This window comes from Acanthaster planci, linkage group LG04 (assembly GCF_054643075.1).
Source record: "Acanthaster planci isolate LZ-2023a linkage group LG04, COTS_SCS, whole genome shotgun sequence".
NCBI lineage: Eukaryota > Metazoa > Echinodermata > Asteroidea > Valvatida > Acanthasteridae > Acanthaster > Acanthaster planci.
Window position 1 is genome coordinate 7180976 of NC_141780.1, and position 24086 is coordinate 7205061.

The 24086-nt window shown below is 41.0% G+C and overlaps 2 protein-coding genes across 2 annotated transcripts; one reads left to right on the forward strand and one right to left on the reverse strand.

Moving 5' to 3' along the window:
* Nucleotides 1–345: 345 nt before the first annotated feature.
* Nucleotides 346–21614, forward strand: mkln1 (muskelin 1). The gene is made up of 19 exons (XM_022254000.2): nt 346–485; nt 2737–2901; nt 3778–3847; nt 4710–4852; nt 6364–6452; nt 6697–6806; nt 7122–7259; nt 7500–7692; nt 10407–10519; nt 11166–11279; nt 11579–11736; nt 12846–13008; nt 13945–14071; nt 14569–14636; nt 16276–16355; nt 17335–17524; nt 18045–18209; nt 18659–18766; nt 19547–21614. Exons 2-19 carry the CDS (start codon nt 2771–2773, stop codon nt 19622–19624), a joined length of 2238 nt encoding a protein of 745 aa, XP_022109692.1. The 5' UTR covers nt 346–485; nt 2737–2770; the 3' UTR covers nt 19625–21614.
* LOC147799336 (uncharacterized) lies at nt 18182–24049 on the reverse strand. The gene is made up of 2 exons (XM_087135865.1): nt 23814–24049; nt 18182–18452 (listed from the first exon to the last, which is right to left on the reverse strand). The coding sequence occupies exons 1-2, from the start codon at nt 24047–24049 to the stop codon at nt 18182–18184; spliced, it is 507 nt and encodes a 168-aa protein (XP_086991991.1).
* Nucleotides 24050–24086: the final 37 nt, after the last annotated feature.

Consider the following 24086-nt stretch of genomic DNA (forward strand, 5'->3'; position numbering starts at 1 on the left):
TGTTGCCAAGCCCTCCCAGCGGCCATTTTTCAAATGACATCCCTCACCCTCCGGGGCTCTTCTGACTAATTTTCAATCCCATTTTTGTCTGCTTTGCACCCGGATGGGTGCCTTTGAATCTACAGAGATGATCCTGAGCCATACTGACACAATTCCACCATTTCTTGGCCCAAACAGACTCCTCTTGTTGAAACAATCTTTGGGGGTACTTTTTCTGCGCCTCGGCCTGGCGGAGAATTTTTCTGCGTCTCGGCTGGCGGAGAATTTTCCTTGAATTGGGACACTGCACCCTTGTAGGCCTAGCTAGCCGCGCGCATGCGCATGCACGGGATGTTCGACAGTTAAAAAAAAAGGTTTGTCTAATGAGGGCGCTCTGCATAAGCAGCCATGACAGTTTTCCGATATTCGAAACTTCAAAACTTGATCCTGAACTTTGAATTGCTAGCAAGCTAGAACTAAGAAGAAGTAATTTACCCTCATATATTGTAAGTAGACGGCAGTTTTTTGTTTTTATCGTTCTAACGATCTCGAATAGTTACGTTACAACACGTAATCCTTAGGCTAGTAAGGCCTTCACTCACGCATCTGGGCATGTCATGAGCAGATGTGAGGTAATAATAACAAACAACATGAACTAGGCCCCTAGCCCTACTTTAGGCCTAGGCCTACCCTGAGCTTTGGCTACGGTACGTAGGCCTACTCCCATGGCCATGGAACCAACTGCTGTTTGGTACTATTAATGTTACTTGCCAACTTGGCCATGTTAATATTAGAATGTCTCTCCGCTTTCTAATGACAGTTGACACATTATTTGAATGATTTCACTCACGTTGTTCGGGTGGGGTGGGGATATTCCCTACAGTGACCTCCAGTAAAGTTCAATTTAGCCTGGAGGGAAAATACCTTGTTTAATGTTTGTTAGAAAACACAATTTTTCAGACCAGTTTCAAAGCCACAAAGGGTTTATGCACAGGATGTCAAGTGGCGTCTGCACATGGACATGGATGGGACTCTTTCTACATGTAGCTCTACTAAGTGGAACGTTAGTATTCTTCTTTTTATGATTTTGGACGGGATCGTCATACTAATGCTCCACGCCTGTATATAGAGTAAGGTGAAAACTGTTCTCAAGAATTCCAAAGACTCACCAAAAATACCTCAATTACCGGTACTACCTACTGGCTTCCATAAATGCTAATGTCAAACAGTTGGGGCTTCAATGATATTTCTGTCTTCAAAATCTGTCAAAATCCGACCGTTTTTGCTTGACACATGCACAGCACTTAAACTTTTCATTGCCTCCTTCCATTCATATTCGGGCATGTAGAGTTTCTGGCTGATAACTCTTTGGCATTTACAGAAGACAGTAGGTCGTGATACAGGTATTTTGGGTGAGTCTTTAGAGTTTTTAGAACCGTTTTCACCTTGCTCTACAGTGTATGTACAGGCATGGAACGTTAGTATGACAATCCTGTCCAAAATCAATGAAAGAGGAATACTACCGCTCCACTCAATAGAGCTAGAACTCTTTCCATAAGCCTTTTTCACATTTCATGTGCGCATGCTCAGAAGATTTCCAGAGGGGAACAAATTCATGACAACAATGTTGCATAATGTTTAGTGAATGGATGCTCATGATTGTTATTACAGCTTTGTTCACTTACTCCCGCAGGAGTGCTAAAATCAACATGGTGACAGAACGGGAAATACATGTACATGTACATTATTGGTTACTTAGGCCTGTCATTGTCATGTTTACCATTCACACTTTGAAGTGACAGGAGCATAGAAGTCTCATTCATTATGTTCACGAAGTTTTACAAATTGTAGTTTACTACTTTTTGTAGGATTTTATTTATTCTTTCCAGAGATACATTGTACAAAGGCCCCTAATCATGCATGTCATGTATGCATGTATGTGCAAATGTACATGGTGTGATACTGTGATGTACATGTAGGCTTACACATACAACTGTACATGTAGGCCTAAGCATGCTAGGACGTACAGTACTTGTACCGGTATATACATGTACATACATATACATGTACATGTACATGCATGTATTTACAATCATGCATTTGACTTTTGTCTTGTAACAGTTGATTTGACAGAGGCGCATATCACAACTCAGAGACCGTCCCTAAACTCAGAGAAGTCCCTTTATTCAGAGACAAAATCAGTCCCCCAAAAGAGAGAATATCCCTCTAAATGGGGACAATTTGGGGGGGGATGTTCTTGGGGATCCTACCATTGCCCTAAGATCCTTTTAATGCATTAACTGGATTCAGCCTTAGAAACACCCAAGGCTGCTGTTTAAAAAAATTCGACCGTTTACTTCTGGGATTACAAGCAGAAATCTGCAGTAGCACATAAAAGGTGGGGAAAAACCGCATCAAAAACATTTTGTGAATGTCAGTCCTCTACATGTTCATGGATAATGACATGTAATGGCACAAAGTTCATACATGTAAGGGAGAAAAATTGATAGTAGCTTGTGGATATTTTTGATCCAAGCCTTCTTGGGAAAAACATCTTCTTTTAAGGAGACATTCTGTCTTTCTTAAACAGTTAAAGGGACTTCTCTGAATCTATAGACAGTCTTCGAATTGCGATGTACATCATACATGTACTGTTTATGATATCCTACAGTATTTTTTACAATATTCAACCCAAACATGTAGGCCTGCCGGTACGTGCAGACATGGACATTTTCTTTTTTCTGTTATTATTTTCAGCCAATGACAAGATTCATTGACAATAGACGGTAGCATGGCACACCCAGGCCAACCTGCAGATAATGACAGAAAGCTGCTCCCAGTGCCAGCTCTAGACCCTCAGTCTCATAAGCTGACCTACACCATTGAGAAATGGTCCAGTTACTCTTCCAATTATATACCAGAGTAAGTCATCAAGCATTGCCATCCTTTCTGTGTGAAATTCAAAGTGCCTAAACATTCTGCACTAAGCATTACACTCTGAAGAACTCTGCAGCAAATGTTGTAAAATGCCCCACCTGTCATGACAAAGTCAACTTTTTACTGATTGTTTCTGTGCGTACATACAGAGAAAAAAATCACTTTCTCAGAAGATGAGATGGCCTATATTCTAACGCAATTCATTTTTTAAAAATGCATGTCACTTCTCTCCACTCTGTCATGCAAGTTTCATTTGTCGCCATAGAATGGCCCGTCTGCAATGTACGTATACATGTACAGTGTAGTTTGACTGCACTCCTTAGACATGTTAGAGGGTCACTCGCTACAGACTGTTTTGGGGGGCTTTTGGAAAAGAAATTAAAGATTATAAAAGATTTGTGTTGAGGATGTTGTTACAGTATTTCTATACATGTTCGTGAATATGTACCTTGTACATTTACATGTACAAAATGTATACATACATGTTCAGTGCCTTAAATGTGTAGATATGTACATTGTACATGTACTTGGTACAAGTTGTTCTCCGTACATTGTGAAATAAATGTACATTAGGTTACAAGCAATGACTGCTTTCCTGTAATGCCCTAAAATTCACTGTTTTCTTAACGTATACATGTACATGTACATTGTAGTTTATATGATACGTGTACTTGTATATTACAGATTATATACAGTGCATATGTACGTTCAGCTACAATGTACACTGTACAGAGAGGTTATCATCTACCATTTTGTCTACCAAACATTTTTTTACTTGAATGGCACTGTAAAAGACCATTTATAAAGTTGTGTGTGTGTTTATATTGTTTTACTTATCATTTTATCACTGTCGATGTTCAGGAATATTTTGGTTGATGCACCCCATGATCAGTCTTCCCGGTGGTCTTCGGACAGCAACTGCCCTCCTCAGGTATGTTTGGACACGTACAGTACATACATGTAACGGTACTTTATTGCAGGTGTTCCAGGTTTGCCTGTTGTGGGCACCGTTCCGTTTGCTCTGCTTTGCCAAGGTGGCCCCATAGGGCACTTTGACCTGCTTGATATAAATGAGCAAATTATTCAAAATTGTGGCAGCCACGGAGATACACCATGTACATTGTACATGAGGAGGGATTATATAATGACGAGATGAAAGAAATGCATTTATTTGCTGATGTGCATGTACATGTTCCTGTTAAGCTTGCTATTTAGTTTTATTATCCAGTTGAAGAGAGTTGCAGAACACTTCGGTGAATTTGCTGGTACTGTATATTCTGTCCTCTTTGCTCCGAGCGGGAACAAAGAGTTTTTTATTATCATTTATTCATGCTGATTATTTTTTCATCACATACAAGATAGCAAAGAAGAGGCAAAAGCAATAACAATCACTGACCAAACACCTGCCACTCCTCATCAAGTTGTGTATGGAGTAAATAAATATAAATAAAAACACTAATATATAAAAGTATTTGAAGCCAAAAGTTAGAACTTAGAAATATTTAGATGTAAAAAGAAAATGATTTACTGGAAATGAATTAAGATAATGTACACAATTGAATATGAAATTGAATAAGTTAACTGAATATGCATTTAATGAAAAAGAAACAATATGGTATTGTAGAAAGAGCTTTCATTCACCCAATCCAACAAGACGCTTACCTGTACCTGTACATATATGTGACTCACACTCAGATGGGTATGAAGGCCGACATGAAATCAATTTGTTACTCGTGTGCATGTTCGTGTATGTACTTCAATCTTACGTAATTTTTCCCTTTCAAAATCCGCAGTATCTGACCCTGAAACTGGAAAAATGCTCCCTTGTAGATAGGGTTTCCTTTGGCAAGTACGAGAAGACGCACGTTTGTAACCTCAAGAAGTTCAAGATCTATGCAGGGATGACCGAGGAGCACATGGTGGAGCTACTCACCAGGTATGTCAAGAGCAACGCAGAGACAGAGCCACCAGACCTGGACTTTTTAAGATTCCTCATGTGCATATGCATTTACCCAAGGGAATGCTGGACACAGATCCCCAATGGACTGCGTGGTCCAACAGGTGATCTTTCCAACACTTGAAACTGTCTCTACATGTGGCTGATTTTAAAGACAAATTTTATTGACTCTTGCAACCACCTGGCCTACCAAATTATGTTTGCCAAAAAATCAATGTGTTGAATTTTAGGTGCTCATATAAGGTACATACATGTGTACATAACAGTTCAATGCAGTTTCTAATTTGCCCACATTTCCCTCACATACATGGACATGTAAGTACTGCAAGTCCTAAACTACAGAGGTACATGTAATATTCATGTGATATGGACACCTACATGTATATTTCAAGTGGATAACTTGTTTTTGTTGTCACAACATTCACATGCATGACATTCATGGGGGACGTGTGGCCTAGTGGTTAGAGTTTGTAGCTTCTGATCCTAGTGTCTAGGGTTCAGATCCTGGCAAGTGGTCACATGTTGGGACTCAAGTTGCTTTACACGTGCGTGCCTCTGTCCACCCAGGAGTCGCCTACCAGTGTGGACAGATATACATGTACATGTACTGGTACATGCAGGTTTGTTTACATGTAGCTGCATGTATTTGTGCCTGAGATGGCAGCATCAAGCTAGTATACTTCCAGGGAGCTGAGATGGTTTCAGGGATGTTCAGATTTTGTGAGGCCAGTGTGCAGGGATAATGATAATTTTGGCACTTTTGAATGACAGACTCTATTTGGTATTCATAGATGAGATTTGTAAGGATTTCTCCTGATTTCAGGATATTTTCATCAGAATTTTCCTAAACTTTTCACCAGGATTTGGAAAAACCTGAGATTACTATTAAACTGTTATTATAGAAGTCACTGCAGAAAACAAGAAATGGGTATTTTCTGGGCCACCTTCATACACTCATAAATGTACATGTATACGATATTGTTACCTACGTATGTACCTGTATATTGCTGCGGAGCCCTCAAAGAATATGGCGATAATTTTGTGGATATTTCATTTCCTTGAATCTCACCCTCGACTATTGTACTTCATGTATGTGTCTCATACACGTAAATACTGTGGTATGATTATTATTGTTAATTAATTAACCCTCCTTTTGCTGTAACAGTCACAGACAATTAACAATTCCTTCCACTTGGTTTGCCCCAGTACAAAGACACATTCTGTGAGCGTCATTTGACCGATTTTGATTGATAGGACAACTTTGTCAAGAATGCATCTTTGCACGGGAGGGTTTAATGTACATGCATGTACATGTATGCGTCAGCTCCATGAAATACAACCAGCAGTGGCATACAGTAGTACATGGACATGTAGGTTTGCATTCTCCCTGGAGATTTTTATATGAAATGTTGGCAAAAAGGACAGAGTTTTCTGTTAGATTTAGGAGAATGTAACGGTCACATTGACCCTTTTAATTTTGTTTTCAACAGCGGTTTAGAAAATGACAGCAACATGGAGACGTTTCCACTAAAACATGTGGTCAATGGATGTCAAGTCCCTTGCAGATTCATCAAAATAGGTAAAAAGTAATGATGCATTACGTTTGAGAAGACATAAAATGTAATATATGCATACATGTGTATGAATAGCAAATTCCATGTACATGTAGATTTGGGTTTTCTTTGACTTTGTGGTTATTTGTTATGCATAAAAATGTATACGTACATGTACCGGTATGCACCAGTAGGTTTGAATTCTGGGCTAAAATGTTCAGTTTGTAACCAACATCCTGTGCTGTGGACGTGTGTGTTTTCATCCCGCAGTGCCTATGTTATCCTGTGGGCCTAGCTTCAATTTCAGCATTTGGTATGTTGCAATAAACGGCATTGATGACCCAGACGTGGTTCAGCCCTGCCTCATCAAGTACAACAAAGTAAGTGGGATGAGATTTGTATCACCTGCGTGTAGTACCTGAGTGTACATACTTACACATGTGAAATCTCTTTTCTCCCACTCTCAGGACTATAAAGAAAGGACCTTTGAAGTGCATGTACAATGCCACTTACGTGGGAAGGAGATGACAGTTTCTAATGAGTGTTTGCATGTAACTGCAGTAGTAAAGTGTCTTGCCTGGGGACACAATTCTGAGGTCCTCTTGCTGGAGTATGTAGGGACATCACCATTGGAAAAAAGACTGCCCCTGTACATATATTTGCATGTTTTATAACGGCAGTGCTCTTTTGTGCAGTATCGTGAGCGGGAAGCAATCCGTCTCTGCTTGAAACACCTGCGGCAGCACAACTACAGCGAAGCCTTTGAGACATTGCAAAAGAAGACCAAAATCAGCCTGGAGCACCCAACCATATCCGAACTCCACGAGAAATTGGTAAGGGATTTGGGGCAGGGATACATATACATGCAGTATTCATGATTTGGTTCAACCCTGCTTCGTGGGATCCAGTATTTTCAAAACCACATGCAGTGCACCCAAGCCTTAAAAACACACTGCAAAGTTCTTCTCAAACACGTTGTCGATGTCTGGTTGACATCACAGACGTGTTTCTGTGCTGGGGGTCACCAAAGATGCCCCTGGATTCATTCCATTCTGCCCGTGCCCCATCTGCAGGTCATGCGCGGTGACTTTGACTGCTGCGAGCGCATCATTGAGCGCGCCGCCCAGGAGGGCCACTTTGAGGAGTACATCAGTATGCAAGACTACCAGCCGCAGTGGAGGCTGCTGTGCCAGTATGGCCCCACGGAAGACGATGCCAAACCTGGGAAGCGAGGAGGTCACCAGATGTGCATAGACGTTGACACAGGTCAGGGGAAGAAACTACATGTACATGTAATAGCTTGACATCACTTAGACTTTCATACATACCAAGGACGTACTTGAACCCTAAAAGGGGAGGGGTGCTGTGGCCACCCACCCCTGGAGTTTTTTTTCCGATATCATTGCAGTACAACTTCTTCATGTGCTGACTCATTCGAGTGTTTTTTCAGTAATGTGGAGTCATTTTGACACCAATTTTGTGAAAATCAGACAAACCACTCTCACACAGCACCCATTTTTCTTAGGCAGATCAGCCAAAAATGTATAATTTGTCCATTGACATGTTCAATGCATGCATGCATGTCGTTGTGTGGCCTTGAATTTCAAATGGCCATAAAACAATAAGTTAGACTGAGTTGAAACTTCACACAAAGTGTCTTTACGTGTATACATTAAAAAGATAGGGCATGGGATAGCCAAGTTCTTTGTGGAGGGGGTGGAATCCAGCCCTCCTCAGCTGTGAGACAGTCCCCCCAAACCTGGCTCTTTTTGGCACAGATGATTGTACTGTACACGTACACTGTAACACCCACAGCATTTTAGATAAAAACCGTGTAAAGGCCCAGTGTAGGAGCATACATGTACATGTAAATACATGTACACTTGTGCATGAACGACACAAGTACAGCTGTCAAAGTGACAAGTCTGGCAAGTGTTCATTACGAGATGCAACAGCTCATATGGAAGATGTAGCCTGGCAGCCACCGCAAGATCTTTGACAGACTTTCCTTTGGACTATATGTTCAGTGCTCTCCACTGCCTGTTTTAGCAGGGCGGACCACCCTGCCAAAATTTTTGGCCGCCCTGCTAAAATTTGTGCCGCCCTGCTATTTTGTTGCTTAGTGTAGTTTTTCCCCGAATGTCTACTTTCTCAAGATTTTAATAAAACCGCAATTTGTGGATCGAGTTGGAGTTTACCGATGACACTTATAATGTACTGACAATGACAAGAAACACCAAGATTTGAGTGCAGCACGACGCTATACATTATGTAAGGCATGTGCATTGGTGTGGACTGGTCCCACTCCTGGATGCATAGTCAACCTCGTGTCCCGAAAAACCATCGTGTATGTTTTGTACACGTACATGTACATTGTATTGTGCAAGCGTGTACATGTACACGCAGTGCATGTGACTGGTACCTGCGGTGCAACATTGTTTTGCGGAGTGTTCGCTGGCGCCAGTGGAACGACCGTGCCATGCCTGAGTGGCCCCCATGCTCTCTTTCGATGGATTTTTATGACGCAAGCTGGAAATTGTGAACTTATCTTTGCCTGAACATATTTCTTTTGTCCTTTTCTATTCAAGGGCACATTTTGAGGCTTGTTTTTACTCTGCCTTTTCACAGTTAACTGATCATTGAGAAAACCGCATGCTCTGCTCATCTCAAGCATGTCTCAAGTCACTAACATGACTAAGGTTCTGCTAAAAATGTTCGGAAATTAAAAGAATTTCGTCATCCAATCTTTCGATGAAGAAATTCCTCCTGAAGAATATCCTAGCCAATATTTCACGTTGTAAATGCAATCAGATTTGGGGCCAAATTACAGACGAAAGTGGACTGGAAATTGCCCCAGAATGCGCCATAGAGCATCTAGAACCCAAAATTTGGATTGTGAGGGCTTCGCGTTCACAATTTTGTCTGCCACCCTGCCAAAGTTTTCGGCCGTGGAGAACACTGATGTTCCTTTGTTTTCGTCTCTGTCTTGATTGCCGTACACCCATATTAGTTGCAGTTGACTGTCCGACATGTGTGATGCAACCTGGCATCATGGATGTGTAGACCTTGTTGCATTTAGCAATGTTACTGCCCTTGAAATAGTTTAACTATCTTGAAACAGTTAATAGATAGGCCTAATAAATATATGTACATGTATGTGTAGCCACCTTGTGATAGATTTAAAATTGGAGGAAAAGTTAAAAAAATCCAACTAGTCCACTTCTTCACATTGGTGGACATTGGTCATCTACAAGTGCTTTTTGATCAGTGTGCAAAAATTGTAATGTACTGTACATGATATATGCATACATGCACATGTACGTACATGTACTACCACTCCCTGGCGTGAGCAGTGGAGTGGCATGCTTTGCAATATTGCATACAGTTCTCAAAATTCCATAGTACCATGCTCCAGGTAGGTTGGAATTTGGATACAACATTACATGCATACCAACAAAATGTTGACCCACATGTACATGTAAATGATGAAATGCATCATTTTATATCACACTGTCTGTAATCCTGCAGCTGACTGTAAATGCTGTTATTGATTTGGGGTTCCAGGGCTTTGAGCACAGCTGCATGCACAAAGCCAATTTTTCACCTGTTGTTTAACATACTTGTACATGTATTCCAGTAACCTTAGAAGCTATTGTGAAGCCCATACTCCAAAACCATTTCACATGGAAAGAGAATCTTACTGCACTTTAGGCTAAAAGATGTAAATAAAAAGTGATAAAATGGCACTGGAGCACTCTAACCTGATACATATATGTGCATTTGTCACAAAGAACATAGCCGTGTACTCTACCCTATCTGTCTATACAATGTACATGTACGGTAGTTAACTATCTGCTACATCCTGTAGCATTATTTCCCTACTCTGTCTAGTTCCAAAGCAACAGGCCTTGAAAGCATTTTCATCTGTGTGTACACAAATTCCATGAAATACTAGTATTTATGGTGTCTCTGTCATGCAGAGACGGTCTACCTGTATGGCGGCTGGGACGGCGTGCAGGACCTTTCAGACTTCTGGGCTTTCAGTGTGGCAACGGGCCAGTGGACCTGCCTGTTCAGGGACACAGCCAAAGAGGTATGATGTGTTCAGGGGTGCACGTGGGTCAGTGAGATTGTCATCCACCCAGAGAGAATGAGCACTCAGTCTGTGTCTCATTTTGCTTTTCCTTCCTTCTGCTCCAGCGCTGATGTACCCATTTTGTTTCCTACCTGGGCCACCCTATCTGTTCTGCTTTGAGGTTTTGGTGCCTACATGTGCCTTATTGTGGATTTTACCCGAACAGACTTTCTTGGGGGTTTCCCCAATGTCTTCTCAATCAGAAATTCCCTTCTTTTACTCGGGCCAATTTAAACCTGGGCACTTACGGTGAATCTCCACAATAAGATATTAAAATAGAAATAAGAACATATAATAAATACAGGAAAATTCCCTGGAATGAATTCAGATTATATTTTGACACTTGGAGGGAAAAGTATCGTTATCAAGTTTTCAACCCCAATGTGCATGAGAAATGCACACGGCAAAGTTGCCAAAGATATTAGAAACAAAGAATCAAATTGCATGCATGAACAATTGGAACCACTGTAACAGTGCCTTTCTCAGGTTCGAATAGGAATAGGACATGTGCATGTACCCTCTTTTATTTTAAAGGAGCTGAATCATGATATAAGTTTTTCCTTGTACATGTATAAGCAATTGACAGTCTCTTCTTTTTATTTAGGGTGGTCCCTCGGCTCGTTCCTGTCACAAGATGTGTCTTGACCCACAACGGAGGCAGATCTTCACATTAGGACGGTACCTAGACTCTACTGTCAGAAATGTGTATCCACTCAAGGTAAGTGGATTTTCAAAGATGAGTAAGTGCACCAAGAAAGTTTCAGTGCAAAGAATGGGATTAGCTTTCATTGAAGTATTTCAGAAGATAAAAGAAATTTCTTGGTAAGAATTACTGTAGAGTGTAGACTTACGGTGGAAAAGTCCTTTATTTTTTAATCTCCGCCCTCAAGCTTTGTTGTTCCAAATCGTATGTGTAAGCTTGAAACCGTTGCCTAATTCAATTGTTGGGTCAGCTGAAAGTTTGCTCTTTTTTAACAAGGCTTATTTTTATAGCCACCTCGACCTTTTCTTTTTCAGAGTGACTTTTATGTATACGACATTGATACCAACAAGTGGCTTCTTATATGTGAAGACACAGGCACTGAGGGGGGCCCCAAGCTCATATATGACCACCAGATGTGCATGGACTCCCAGAACTCCACCATCTTTGTCTTTGGCGGGAGAATTCTGACAAGGTGAGCTGCTGCAAATGACGTTTCAGGTTTTGTCTGATTTTGTTAGGTTTTTCTTTTGTTTCCTACTTGACGTACCATTAAACCGCACAAACTCTGGAGCTCGAGTTACTTTCCATGTGTGAAATGTGTCACCCTCAAAGAGGTCAAACGTTGGACCATCTCATAGCAGTGGGGTAGATACCTCCAAGGACTCAGCTGGTACAAGTGCAGTTGTTTTGAAACTCAGCACGCACGTAGAGACACTCATTATGAGTACAAGGGAGAAGGTTCTGTTCAATGGGACGAAGGGTTTTGATCGTATGGTCATTTGAGTTCCTGACCTCAAATGTGTTGACCCATGTGCATTGAGCATTGATTGCCAGATCTTCACAAAATTGGTGTCAAAATGGCCACAAAATGTTACTGAAAAACTCCATAACGTTCAGCATTTGAAACAAATGCACTGCAACTATATTGGAGAAAATGTTGGTGGGGTATCTGCCCCTCCCGGCTCTTTTAGGGTTAAAGAGGTTGTATTCCACTATTCAGTAAGGTATTCAGTATTGAGTACTAAATAACTACTATAAAATGACTGGAGATGAGAAAATGCACGACATTCATGTATTTAGACAACTGTACACATTGTTGAGGCAGCTGCTTCAGCGTACTGTGTTCGGTTCTGCAGGTTTCACTGAACAGTCAAAGAGCATGTGAATTTGTAAAGGTACAGTTCCAGATCCACGATTAAGCTCGAATGAAGTGACCAAAAAAAATCGGTTTTCCATTGGACTCTTGTTGGAGGCCACCAAGAAATACATGTACCGTCTCGCTAGTAGAAGATTTTTTTTCCCCTTAATGTCTGAAGATTAGTTGAGCAAAGAATTTATTTTGTTTCCTTTCAAATTTTACTGTGGGCTTGTTGGATGCCAAAGTTTCAATACAAATTACGTAAGTGTAGTTTCCGTGGAACAATGCTGGATGAAATCATCTGACAGGCACTGGATGGCCAGTCAAGCACACCAAAGATAAGACTGTTTCGTGCCAATCACTAGCAAAATGAGCCTCATTCGGAGCTGTCCCATTGGTGCCTTTCTAAACTCTGACCCTTTCCATGTCATTTCTCCTCCTAGTACCTTGTTGTCGGAGGAGAGGCCCAGCGAGGGGTCCTTCAGCGGTCTGTATTCCTATCATATACCCACCAACACCTGGAAGCTCCTACGCAGGGACTGTGCCAGTAGTCTCTCTGGCAAGGACATCAAATCTAGAATAGGCCACTCCATGTTACTCCATCCGGTAAGCCACTCTGACTCCGTGCACTGTATTGGCCTACCTGTTGCCATCCCTAAGTGGCCAAAACATTTCACAAACGTACAGTTTCAAGGTTGGATACCTTGAATTTTATTGCCTGCATTAGAATCAAAGATTCCCGTTGGTGTTCAGCACTGCAAAGGGGTGGTATCGAGATCATTAGGTCTTATGAAATATGCTATCCTCATAGAGATTTGAAAACCTTTGATGTTACATTACATGTACTTTCTTGAAATAATTGAAAGAACTTATCCTTAAACGCTGTTAAAACTTTCAGCATAAATTGATTTAATATGTTGTTTTATTTGCATATTGTTATTAACTCGCACTGTTTTGAAATAGGTTCCCATCATTCCCTATCATTTTAAATAGGTAATCTGAGGTTACTTGCTTATAATTTTCAACGGGAGCTTGTTGAATTTACGCTGTTGAATTCACCTTGTTGAATTTAAGTTGTTGAATTCACCTTGTTGAATTTACATTGTTGAATTCACCTTGTTGAATTTACGTTGTTGAATTCACCTTGTTGAATTTACGTTGTTGAATTCACCTTGTTGAATTTACGTTGTTGAATTCACCTTGTTGAATTTACGTTGTTGAATTCACCTTGTTGAATTTACATTGTTGAATTCACCTTGTTGAATTTACGTTGTTGAATTCACCTTGTTGAATTTACGTTGTTGAATTCACCTTGTTGAATTTATGCTGATTCCATTGAAGTTGTGCAAGTACTGGGCTGCATGTAAATTTACAGTGCCAAAAGTTTCCCATCATACCTACATGTATGGTACATAGGGTTCCCATTCCCTCGAGCAACAGTTAACCAGAGCAAAAAATGAACTCTTATTAGGCTTGAAGCAGTGTGGGACATTGCTTATCCTGAAGAATATACATGTGTACATGTACCTCTTGTCTTTCCAGACCCTGCGAAAGCTGTACATCATTGCTGGCCAGCGAGGCAAAGACTACCTGAGCGACTTCTTCACATATGACATTGAAACCGATGAGGTGGCGGTTATATCAGACGGCAACAAGAAAGACAGTGCTAGTACGTATGAAAATCATGTTTGAACGTTCACCAGGATTCTACTTGTGGGCTGTTAGTCTACTAAAAGATTTTGGACTGATTTGGTGTGAACAAAGCCCAAGAATGTACATGTTAATAGTGACATTGGAGTATTTTGCTTGTGTATAAATGAAACCCCATTGATAAAGAATACTGCACATGTTTGTCCTCAATCAAGTACTTCTTGAGTACAGTTGTCCAAGAGTTTAAATGTTACAAATTTACCTAACAAGCTCAGAAATTGTTGGCAGCGATTTAATGTAGCATGCACGTGTTGCCGTTTTCCATTCTCTGGCTTTGTTCTTATCTGGTCTCTCCAGAAACATGCAGCTCAGACTTAACTGGATTTTCTTTCCAACTTGAAGTGCCAGTCACACATAAACAGTCAGTAATCACTAAATCATTTTTTTCGTCGCAGAGGAAATAAAAAGTATGCTAATCAACACATTAGTCAAAACTCTTCTTTAACAATCCCACAGTACCAGCAGCAGGCTTCACCCAGCGAGCCACGATCAATCCTGACTTAAACGAAATCCACGTGTTATCGGTAAGTGCAAACCTTGTTTCTGTGAAACATTTGTGATCGACATGCCTATGCAACCTGTACATTTTTCCCGCAGATGCAACCGGTCAGACGTTACCAGCCAGAATGGTCAATTTAACTCAAGCTGAGTGGTCACCATTATGAAATTGGTTTCATGAGGATTTTTTTCTGTTGACTGCCTTGGTAAGCTATGCAATCCTGAAAAATAAAAGGTTCTTCCTGGGGGCAAATTAAAAGGAAGGAAAAAGTCTTTTTGGAATCTGTGTAGTTAGACGGAAAAATCGTTCCTTGCATGCGTACGTTCAGCACTGTCCTTGGAGTTCTTGTAGGATTGAGAAACCTGCACTGTGAAGAGACTCAGCTGCACAATACAATAGATGCAAAGGATTTTTTCACAATATACGTGTATGCAACCTGCATGTTAAAAATGCAGTTTTTAATTAAAGTTACTGTGCACGGGGGTGGTTAGTCTTGGCCCAAGACGTCAGTGATTTATAGCAGATCGCCCTTTGCACGCAAATTTTTTTGTAAATTGGGATGCCCTGTAGGGTGCCAGTAGACTTGCCCGACCAGCTGGCACTAATGTTTTGGGAATTTTGCAGCACTGGCGATCTGCTGTCGATCACTGATGTTTTGAGCCAAGAAAAAGGTGTGGCTGGATTGATGTACATGAACTTGCAGCACTGCCGACTTTTTGTGTGGGAACAGATGCTCTTCAAATCATCAGAAAGCATGCTCTTCCTGGTGAAATTGTAGATGAGCACGGACATGGAGGCCTCTACTCCCAGCATTCATTTTCTAATTTCCTCGGTTCATTTCATTTGATGTATCGTTTTAAAACTCAGAGTGTGTGGCTGTTTGGGAAAGTTAGGAATGCAGTCACTTGTTTTACTCTGTGGAGTGCTTGGTGACTAGTCACTAAACTTGCTTTCACTGTATCTTATGCCTCTGAATCATCTCCATTCACCATGGAGTACCGAAGTTTGACAACATTTTGAACCAGGCAGTGTATTGCAAACAAATGGAGTATGGGCACGTGTTGGTTTAGCACGGGTTCTCGCACTAATGCCATTTACACATATAATTGTGTGTGTGATGTAGTCACTTTACAGTCTTCTGCAAAAGTTTAGAACCACCCATAGAAAATGCATTAACCTGAAGGAAAACCAAACTTAAACCAATCATGGCAACTTATGTTTATTTTCAATGTGTAACCTTGGTACCTTGGTTGAACATTTTTGACTACATTTCCACGATTTGATATGTTAACAGTCGAATATTCAGTCTGCCCTCCCTTATTTCTGATTGCTTGGACTGGCTTTTTTCTTTACCCATACTGACTTGCAGACAGAATGTCATACAAGACCTGCCTTTGCAAAAAATTTCATTCAAATAGGTATATAGCACTACACTGATGTTACGCACCACTGTAAAAACATGTTAAGTAATCATTCAATGAGACAGTGTACTACATGCCCAGTGACAGAAATGCCAATAAAATTCAAGGTGGTCTTAAACTTTTGGAAATGACTGTAGTACTGCATTATCTAAAGCTTTACAATCGGTGCTTTTGGACAATATCGATATCTTGCACAAACTTATGGGATTTACTGCAGCCAGGATCTTGTTTCTTGGTCTTCAGGGCTTGAGCAAGGACAAAGAGAAGAAAGACGACAGCGTCAAGAACTCCTTCTGGGTTTACTACATCAATCAAAACAGATGGTGAGTTTTGTATGGCAAGGCTGCATTGCTTGATGGTAGTGAGGCACTTGGGGAACATACCCCCCATGTTGTTGAGGAATGCTAGACTCATGGCCTGTGTACATGTTCATACAGGGTTCCCAGTTATCCTGGGCAACCTGGTCCCTGTTTCCAGTCAAGGAGTTGAGAAAAATGCCTCAAATAAGCCGTTTGTGAGTTCAAATTATGCAAATGTAACCTTCAGAAAGCTTAAAGAGAAAACATGAGGGAATTTAATAGGCACAAAAGAGAAGTTTGTTAATCTGTTTATACATACGTTCATTGATATCCAATCAACATGTGCTCTGGATGATTGACTAAAGTGGCTTGTCATTGTGCATATTGCTCCTTATCTCTCTGGCCAGGACAATAATTATCCTGGAATTTTGAAAATCCATCAGGGATATCCTAGGAACCCTGACATGTTCGTCTTCTTTACGGCAAACGAATATCACAACATTTTACAAATGGGGGTACTTTCGCGTGTGAATTCATTAGGCTAGACCATTCTGCTTGTAAACTGGTATTGGTAAAATCTGTTCTTTTATCATCTACTCACTTCAGATAGAAAATTTCCTTAACCGGCAGTGAGTTACATAGCCTACACTACAAAATTGTTCATCTAATGCAATTGAGAAGTGTTGAGGAGTTTGATTGTGATGTACATGTATCTGGGATGCACGTGTGATGCAATTTTAAGGGCTCCCACACATTTCTCAGTGAAATTTTTAAATGTTGAATAATTTTGTGACGCTGCCAAAATCTGCAAATGCCTATTTATACAAAGTGGACTTTCCAGTAACTTGTTTTTATGGATGCCAAAAGGAAACTAATAGTGGTAAACTTGGCCAAGGCATGGATCAATGATTCATACTGATCAAAGCCACTGGCATGACGCATTCCATCTTTTATGGTTGCTATAAGCATTGTTCCAAAATTGAAATAACTTCTTTTCATCCAGGTCCTGTGTGTACAAGAATGAGAACAGCGATCAGCAGTACTGGAGCAGTCGCCAGAGCGTGGAGCCCTGTCCCCGCTTTGCCCACCAGCTGGCTTATGACCACAAGCACAAGAAACACTATCTGTTTGGGGGCAACCCGGGCCGGTCGACGGCCGAGCGCATCCGCCTCGATGACTTCTGGTCGCTTGAGGTACGTATGCCTACAGAAACGGCCAGTTGCATTTGTTTTGCTGGACACCCGCAAGGCCATTTTTTGTGAAGCTTGTGTGGAAGACTCTGATATCATCACATGTGCTGTAGGCCACATCATTTAGAAGAAAGCTGTTAGAGATAGCCTAAGAAAACCCTCTTGAAATGAGTACTTTGACAACACTCTTACAAGCTAAATACACGTCTTCAATTCTAACCTCACCTTGACACAAAGTCAACCAACCCCTCAGGTTGCTACATACACATTCAGCGTGGGACTCTGCAGTGACTAATATGCATGAACGTCGTGCTGAATTTAGTGCCTCATGTATGTGTTCATGTTAGGTAGAAATCTTTCACTGAACATGGATAGATACGTTGGGTCAGTGTCTCATTTTGAAGATGACAAAATGAGCAGTTTAGTTTAAGAAGTTTTCAGTGGGAGGCAAGTGCCAACACAAGTATGGAAAGTCATACAATACATGTGGGTAAGAATCCCTGTGTCTTCACTTTGCTAACAGCTTGTCAGGCCACTGAAAGATCAGGTAGTAAGGCGTTGCAAACATCTGATACGCAAACACCGCTTCCAAGAAATTGCCATGTCCAACCCCGTGCAGGCCCTGAGGTATCTGCAAACAGAGCTTTATGAGACAGTCAATCATAAGGACGAGCAAGAAACCAAAGAGGTGAGGTTGTTTGAAGTGTTGTTGAGTGTGAACTTGTAAGTGCTGGCTGACAACATTGCTTGGTTGTGTAGGTAGGCAGTGCTGACTCGCAGTGCTGACTGGTCGTGCTGTCTGGCAGTGTTGGCTGGTTGTGCCACTCGGCACTGCTGGCTGGTAGTGCTGTTAGCTTTGAGGGTGTGTTTCTTGTCCTTGTAGGCTATGTGATAATGCCTCCACCTAGGCTGGCAGACTTTTCCCTTCTCCCTGTTGGATAAAGAATTCTGATCAGACAAGACAGTTGACTTGAAACAGAGAGAAGTTCAAAGAAGTTGTTTTTCCTATAATTCAGAGCTGTGTCCCCCAGGCACCAGTCCTGCTGATAAGAGTTTGCCACAAATGGCAAGTTCGCTGCTTGCCAGTGGATGATCCTTAAATGTCATGTTGATCCCAGCTCTGGTTTTTGCCCACAGTTCCAGCTGCTTGCCTCAAGTCTGTTCAGGCCACGACTAGAAGTGCCTGACCACCTGCTAACGGTGCACACAGAAGAATCACACCCACACTATTCCACAAGAACTCAGGTATGCAGGTCATCTGAAGGAAGTCTGAGTCACCACTTTGTGACTTACTCATATAAGCTTGTAGAACATGCCACGGGCTCACATTGGTGCAAGCGTGGGACAAAGACTGAGCATGACCAGTTTTCATCTGAATGGGAACAAAACCATGGCAACAAAGGCTGTTCCCCAATTATTTGGCTGTGTCCTGAAATTACGCAAGAGTCTGCGGTAGTAACCACAGCTAATTCCCATTGTGTGTAATTTCAAGCCACAACCAAGCAATTGGGACACGGCCTATGTAGAGAATTACTGTTGGTCCACTTTCTCCCTTCTCCCCCAACCTCCAAAGGGCCTTGATATTCTCAGGTGTTATGCGTCCCTAGGGTATTCAAAACCTCATGTCCCACATCATTCCAGTCAATAGTTTTTAACTGTTACCCTTTTCACAAGTGTAAAAACAATTGTGTGCTCTTTCCACTGACTCCATCCCCTTTTTGATGGCATACACAAAGAAAACACGATGACCGATCAACCTTTTCCCAAGTTTTTGAAAGTGTATACAGGCTTGTAAACCCCTCCTAACACTCCTTTTGTACACTCATGACAAGGATCAGGAAAATGGATGACAACTTATGCAGTCTAACTTATTAATGTATTTGCTGGACGTCCAAGTTAACATAGCATGAAAAATTGGGTTTATTTTTGGCATTGGTAAATAATTTCAACCCAAACTTGTGCCGAGGATGGTGAGCTTTACTGAGACAAATTTGTTTTTCTTGTTTTCTTTTCTTCGTTCGGCAGCTGTTTGACACACTAGTCAATTTCTTCCCAGACAGCATGTCACAGCCAAAGGGGAACCTAGTTGATCTCATCCTCTAGGGGGCACTTCATGTCGATTCCACCGGCTCAACAGCTTACAATGTAAGGATACTGGCAGCCCGAAAGTCTTGCCCGGTGTGCTCTCTTGAGCGGCCTGAGCTACATGACAAGTGTGCTGCAGGAGCCACTCGGCACAGATTGTTTTAGCTCCCTCATCTAATGAAGATGATGTCGTGATGTGGCAGCTGCAGTTATCAACACTGCCTTAATACTCGCATTAGCAACTATGTTAAGTTTAGTGGCATTAGTTGGTACATTGAAAGGCCAGTTGTACAACACGTTAAAGTGAAACGTGAGAGGGCCGGGGACCAGCAAAGAAGACTTGCATGAACACAAAAACAAATGAAAGAACTCAGTCACATGATCAAATCGCCAGATTATGTTTAGTAATCAACAATTTTTAGGAGCTGTTATTCTAACTTAAATGATTCTATGCCATAATGACGACTAAAAAAGTAAAATCTTACTTTCTTTAGCTCCAGAAGTGCCTGTTATGGGCAAGAGACGTCACGTTTACAGAGATACATGGACCTGTGCCTCGCAATTGTACAACAATTAAGAAGGTTTTTTTTTTGGTAGATTGGATTTCCTGACATCGGGGTTGCATTACTTGTAAAATGAATTTGCACATTTGTTACAGTTTCAGATTCCTTGACGTAGTCGATAACCCTCTTTTTTTAATTTAGAGGTTAATTAATTTTATCAATTGAAGAACATCCGTGCACTAAGAGATGACATGTTTCCTGCACAAATGATTTTAACTGCATGTCGAAGAATCAAAAATTAGCTCTTAATTTACAAAATAGTTTGAGAAACAGAGACACACTGTGTGTTTCATAGGTCTGTGTGCCTTAGATATAAAAACTTCAAAAGCAAAGAGCTCCTCGTTGACTTGTTAAACAACACTTGTTGACAGTTGTTATGTGGGGCAAGGGTTCAGTACGGTCGCAGTGGTTTTTATTTGTCTTGAGTCATCAGGAATACTCTCATTGGTGTCCTGCAGTCATTTTGAAATCCTTGGAAATCTGACATCTTTTTAAAATTCCCATTCTCCGAGGTGATTGGCCGGAGACGTTAACTTTTCCTGTTGATTTGATTTGTGCTCAGTGCTTGGAAGGGTAAATGGTACATATGACCATGACTAGAAAGCCTGATATGTAGGAGTATGTTGTGTGTTGGAGTGTTGTGAAGCTTCACAGACGCGCCCCTAATGGTTGTCAAGTTTAAAAACAATTGATAGTTGGTGAGGGGAGGGGTGTCTGTCTTTTAAACTAAAACTAAAAAGGCAAAAATTTATTTCACAGTCGGCAATCAAGTAGGGAAATCATCGGCATGTAAATTTTGTGGACTGTCTCCATTTTTGCCTAGAGACTGGCCTCGTTTAATTGCAACATGATATGCAAGGCAGTGTTGTGGATGTACGTTTATTATATTGCATTCATTTTTACCAAACTTAATAAGTGGCTGTTCTAAACGAATCAAATTACAAATATCCCAAACTTGTGTAACTATTTATACCATCTAGAATGGGCATTGCTTATTTAATAATATGAAATGCAGGATATCTTACTATCATTCGTGACTTAGCTAGATGTTTTCATACCTAGATATACTAAATATGTCTTCATGGAACTGAACAGCGCTCACCATGTGTGTTTTCCTTCAAAACAATATAAATTCCCTATTGCCCTCCTGTTTCATTCAGTTTTTAATGGTTATTTTCATCCTTAATGTTACAAATATTATATTGCTTTTTATCTTTTTATGTTTCATTGTTGAATTTTTTTCTGTCCTTTTAAAAGCTTTCTTTGTTCAGTGAATATGACGATATACCTGTGTGAAACTCCACAACTTACTTCGTCATTCGCCATGAATTTATGGAACTATGCATATCATTCAAATGTGTAAATTTCTTTTATATTCATCAAGTTATACATGTTTTGATTCCCCACAGATATGTTAATACTTCTTTGAGTTAATGTGAAGATCATTCATTGTGTTTTGGTACCTGTTTTTAATGTGTTTTTTTTTCGTTTCATCCTCTTGCACTCCAACGTTTGTGTTTCCGGGCATCTGTCTATTTTTTGCTGTGGTGTACGTGTACATGTTTCGTTGTTACGCGCACATCGGGGTAGTGGATAGAGGGATAGGCACTGTTCATCAGGGATGGGTGGATCGCTTGAAGCCTTCCAATTTCTTTCCCGTTTTGGTGGGCACGTCAGTGGTGCCAAGTTGTTTCAAAATAAGCAAAAGTAGCAAACAAGGCCTAAGGAATCGAGCTCCCACCCTCTGTAGCTTCAAATGGTGCTCGAATGCCTAACATGTCCAATGTGTTTGAACGACCGATCTTGTCAAATAGAAAGTACATTTTTTACGAAACCATAACTTTGTGAAATATTTACTTCTATTCAAAAATTAATGAGGCTTTTGAGTGGGGGCTGCTTGCAAAGTTTTCTTTTTCATCCAAGATATTGTGGCTATTTTGTACTTCGAAAGAAAATGCGTTGGCAAAACATTTGCTATTTTATAGAAGTCGTGAAATAATGAGCAAAGTGAATACGGTGACTTGAAAGAAATAACCATGATTTTTTTCCCAGGACATTGTGTGATTTTATCTCTTCCTTTGACGACAGAGTTAATGGAAAGGGTACGAGAGGGGAAGATTATCCAGCGTGTGTGTAATTTGTGATAACATGAATCTTGGCTTTGAGAACGCCTTTACTTCAGAAGCTTGTGTGGTGCAAACCCGTTTTGCACTCTTCAGGTATATTTGCCGACTGCCAACCTAAAACACAGCTAGTCATCACCTCACGCTGATGTATCGGCAAAAATAGACTTCACCTGTGAAGATCATCTTCCACACAATATATGGATCCCTGCAACGCCTCAAATACAAAAACAAATAAGCAGCGCCTTGGGCGCTAGACTACCGCAGCTGTCAAAGTATTTCAGATACGCGATGACTGTAATATGGATTCAGGCGGTGTGTATCCCCTAAGTTTATTTTCATCCGTCGCTGTGGATTTTGGAGCGGATGTGACGGCTAGAATTCCATACCGTTCACGGGACAGTACTGATCTGGGTCATTCTTAAAATATTCTCGAGTCGTAAACAAAATTAGGAAACGAATGTTAACTTCAGTTGGGCGTGGATGACATCATGTGACGTGTATAGGGTTTTAATGCAACAGTAACAATGTAATATAATATATTACCTTTGTTTCCGCCTGTCTGCAACAATGGGACATCGAAAATCTTACGGGTCTGACTCCCATCGCTAAAAAAATTCCTAGACCCCCCCTGCATGTGATTAAAAATACGTTTGCCATATTTTTGTTGGCAATCATAAGACAGTTACTTATTTGCATTTATTTTTCACTAACACTGCGCATTCTTTATAATTAGTTGAGAACTGAATAGCTAACCACCACCCGCGGGCTTCCAACAGTATTGCTTATCTATTCAGTTTCCATAGCCTAATAGCCGGTGTACAATGGTCAGTTATATATATTGTTCAAGCCATTACCATTTAGCGCCACTGTTAACACGAGCACACAGGTACAATTTGCTCCCATGTATGAAGGAATCTATTTGATGAACGACAAATCAGCACACTATAAATGACGGCTCGTTGAAGGGAAGGTGTTGGCCAGCAGCGACGAAAGAAAAGCAAAACTGAGAATATATGCACCATGATGATCAGGAATGTATCTTAATTAAATGTCATTACTAACTTAAAAATACATGGTAATCGTATCATGTTCAAGACGTACGTTCAATATGGGGTTTATTTGGGGACAAATTTAATGATAATCTAAATTTCAAATACACAAAAGTGGATAATATTTGAGACTCGATTAAAAGTTCATAACGCACCCTGTAGTGGATCATGATACAACCACACTTTTTTAGGGATGTTCAGGCAGTTCATACACAAAAGAAAAATGACTTGCGTAACTTATTAAAATTCATGCTGAGCTTTTGTCTTTCTCGGGTGTGGGGTCGAGAAGAGAAAAATAAATGAAAATACCCCTCAGGCACACAATTTCCAGGTGCCCCAGTGATTTACAGCAGTTTCCGAAGAAAATTACCTAAGCGAGTCATTTCAGTCCCGAAGGTTCGCAAGCCACAAGCCTGTGTAAACACGAAAAGAAATATGTCATTAAATCCTGCGGGCTGCGAACACTTACCAAGCAAACTTGTCAAGAATGATAAATTCCGGCGCGCACATCGCAGACGTGGCGTTTTGTGGCGCAGTGTCTTGAAATCTTTCGCTAGTGCCGGGGTCGATCTTCAAGAACGATCGTTGGCACAGAATGATAAACGCCCTGCCAAGACTGCGGAGAGGGAATGGCAAAATTGTGAGGGGACTCACCTGACACTGCCGTGCCCACAACGATAACCTACCCGTACAGACGTCACCCATGCGTCACAGTTGGTGATCGATCTCACCGTTGTGCATG